General features: G+C 46.1%; 1 protein-coding gene across 1 annotated transcript in view; it reads left to right on the forward strand.

The window, feature by feature from the left end:
* The window catches only part of WRN (Werner syndrome, RecQ helicase-like), a gene marked incomplete at its 5' end in the record, with an annotated part of 25,408 nt that overhangs the window by 1,469 nt on the left and 21,272 nt on the right, over positions 1–2,667 (forward strand). The window contains one exon of the mRNA XM_010132663.1: positions 328–473. Within this exon, the coding sequence (XP_010130965.1) occupies positions 328–473 (146 nt within the window). The remainder of the gene's footprint in view (positions 1–327; positions 474–2,667) is intronic.

The raw sequence follows: 2,667 nt of genomic DNA on the forward strand, positions 1-2,667 counted from the left end.
GCCTTCCTGAGCGGACAAATGTGTCCTTCTAGCTGCCAGCACACACCCAGCCTGTTTCTGCCTGTGAGATCCTGGTTTGTTCATGGTGTGTGGTGGCTTAAAAACACCTCTCAGCTGTTGCAGTTCTTCTCTTCGTGGGAGGTGCCATCGCTGGCCCTTGCAGTCCCTGTCAGCAGTAGCGCCGAAGGATCCAATGCAGGTTCTTTGCCTGTCGCGGGGTGGACGATTCTGTGAGCTTCAGTGGCTTCATGTAGGCCGGCTGAGACCCGATGTCTTCAGTACTGGTAGGGGAACAGTGAAACATGAAGAACATCTGTCTCTTTCCAGGCAGAGTTTAGCTGATGGGGCTGCTGTTGGCTTCGATGCTGAGTGGCCACCGTCGTACACGAAAGGGAGAATGTCCAGAATATCTGTGATCCAGCTGTGTGTCAGTGAGGAGAAGTGTTACCTGTTCCACATCTCCCCCATGGCAGGTACTGTGCGTCCTCCCTTCTTACTAATTAGTATTAATTCTTATTAATTGTCCTCTGTTGTCATTAAGTTTGAACTTAAGCCGTGAGGAATAGCCAATATTTTGCACTATGCTGGGTAGTAAAAATCATCCTTTGCCCCTTTCCTGCCTGGAGTAAGGGATTTACTCTATGAGCATTGCCCAGGTCTTGCCCTGGGTGCTGTAACACAGCATTTTGGTGCTGAATGGGGAAAAAGAATCTTCTCGGATTAGTTTTCTCTCTGGGAAAGAATGTTTTAATTCCATTTTAAAAATTTAATTCCCTGTTCACATAATGAGCTCAGTTTAGTGCCAGAATAAACAAGGAACCTAGATTTAGCAGGCTGTGTTTCCTTTTAATTTGGCTTCAATAACAAAACCCCTCCAAAGCTGCGGCAGTGGTGCTGTTTGTTCCTGATACCTGCACTCGGTGACAGAAAGAGTCCCGGATACCTGGTGTGATGCAGCTGTGGGCAGAGCAAGGGGGATGCTCAACAGCCCCGAGTCATTATGGGTGTGAATAAAAGCTTCCAAAGAGGGGAAATAGGAATGAGGGAAGGAGGCTGCAGTTTTATAACCTCTGGTTTGAATGTTAGATTGGAACTGCGCCCGCGAGATGGCTCTGATTTCCCTGGGGTCTGCATGCTGAGCTATAATGGCGATAATTTTAATGTTGGTGTTCAATCCTTTGTCATTTATGGCAAATGGGCTGGAAAATGTAATTGCTGGAGGCTATTCAATCTGGGAGACAAAGGTACAAGTGCACAAAAGAAAAAGGGGTGAGGAAAGGAAGCGAGGCAAAAAGTGGTGTGAAGAGCCGATGTGCCTTTGATTCTCAGAGTGAACGTGTTTGTGTGGATGCTGAGTACAGCTGCACGTCTGTTACAGCCGAAGATGGTGTTCCCTCCCTGGTCATTCTCAAATTCCTGTCCTTGTCCCATGGGAGCTACACTTTGAACTGGAGGAGGAGATGTCAACCTTTATCTTTTTTAAGATGATAATGCTGCTTTCTGCCAGAGGAGGAGAGTGGCAAACTGTTGGGCTGTGTATAAAGGACAAAAATTACTTATTTATCAGGAAGTTGCTTGATTATTTTGTATCTTACTCTTTTTTCCTTACAGACCTCTAGGAAATTGTTTCTCAGATTGTAGCCTTTGTGTAGTCTTGAGCCTCAACCTTTTTAGTTTCATACTAATGCTTTCCTAGAGATGAGGGGCTGGGAATGGAGCACAAGTCCTCTACTGGGAAGCTCCTTCCCCTCCTTGAGGGTTCTGGTAATGACATTTAGGTGGAGATGCCTTGTTCAAGAAGTCAGCTGCAGGTGTTGCGGGTTTTCCTTCAGCTCAAGGGTATTTGTCTCCCCTACAGGGATTTTCCATTATGGCCCAGGTGCTTTGGCAATGTTGTCCTTTGCATCTTAAAGAACCAGATTACTATGGTTTTGTGAGGTTTTTAACAATGCTTTGCATTGGCCCTGCAACTCCAGTCCACAACGCAGCTGTTGGTGGCTGTAGGTGCACAAGCAGCCGTGTGGTGTTGGTGGTAGCCATGGGAGAGAGGAGGTAGTCCTGTAGAAATAAAATCAGCAGTGGCAAGGGATGGGTCAGGAGTAAAATGACCTGTTACTGTAGTGAAAAGGGGAAATTGGAACTGAGAACCAAGCCAGGGACTAGGTGTGCTGTTTGTGCAATATTGTGTGTTTGTAGTAACCCTAATTTAGTCCCCAGTGTGATTCTAGTTCCAGTGGTGGGTCCTGAAGGTAGGTATTCAAATAATGTGCTCTGAGTCTTAAATGGAGACACATGGGAGGGGAAGAGGCTGCTTTGCTCAGGAAGGAAGTGTCTGTGGCTGGTGGAAAACCAGAAGGTGGTGTTGGTGCAGCACCCCGTGTGCCCCCACAGAATCTGCTTTCCTGGTGGTTCCCCATGTTTATGCTGTTTCCCACAAATGTCTAATAGCAAAAACCAGGCAGGAGTAATGTGGAAAATAGTAAAAAAATATTGAATTTGGTTTCATGAGCGTCTGATTCGGAGTGTGACAATATCTTTCCCAGTTAGAGGTTGCCTTTTACGTGACTGATCGATCGGTAAGACAAGTGAAACAAGGAGGTTTAGTGTTTTCACTTGATTTGTTTTCAGATGCAGAACGAATGTGCCTGTTACAAATATCTCATTCCT

Source organism: Buceros rhinoceros, unplaced genomic scaffold (assembly GCF_000710305.1).
Source record: "Buceros rhinoceros silvestris isolate BGI_N320 unplaced genomic scaffold, ASM71030v1 scaffold38573, whole genome shotgun sequence".
NCBI lineage: Eukaryota > Metazoa > Chordata > Aves > Bucerotiformes > Bucerotidae > Buceros > Buceros rhinoceros.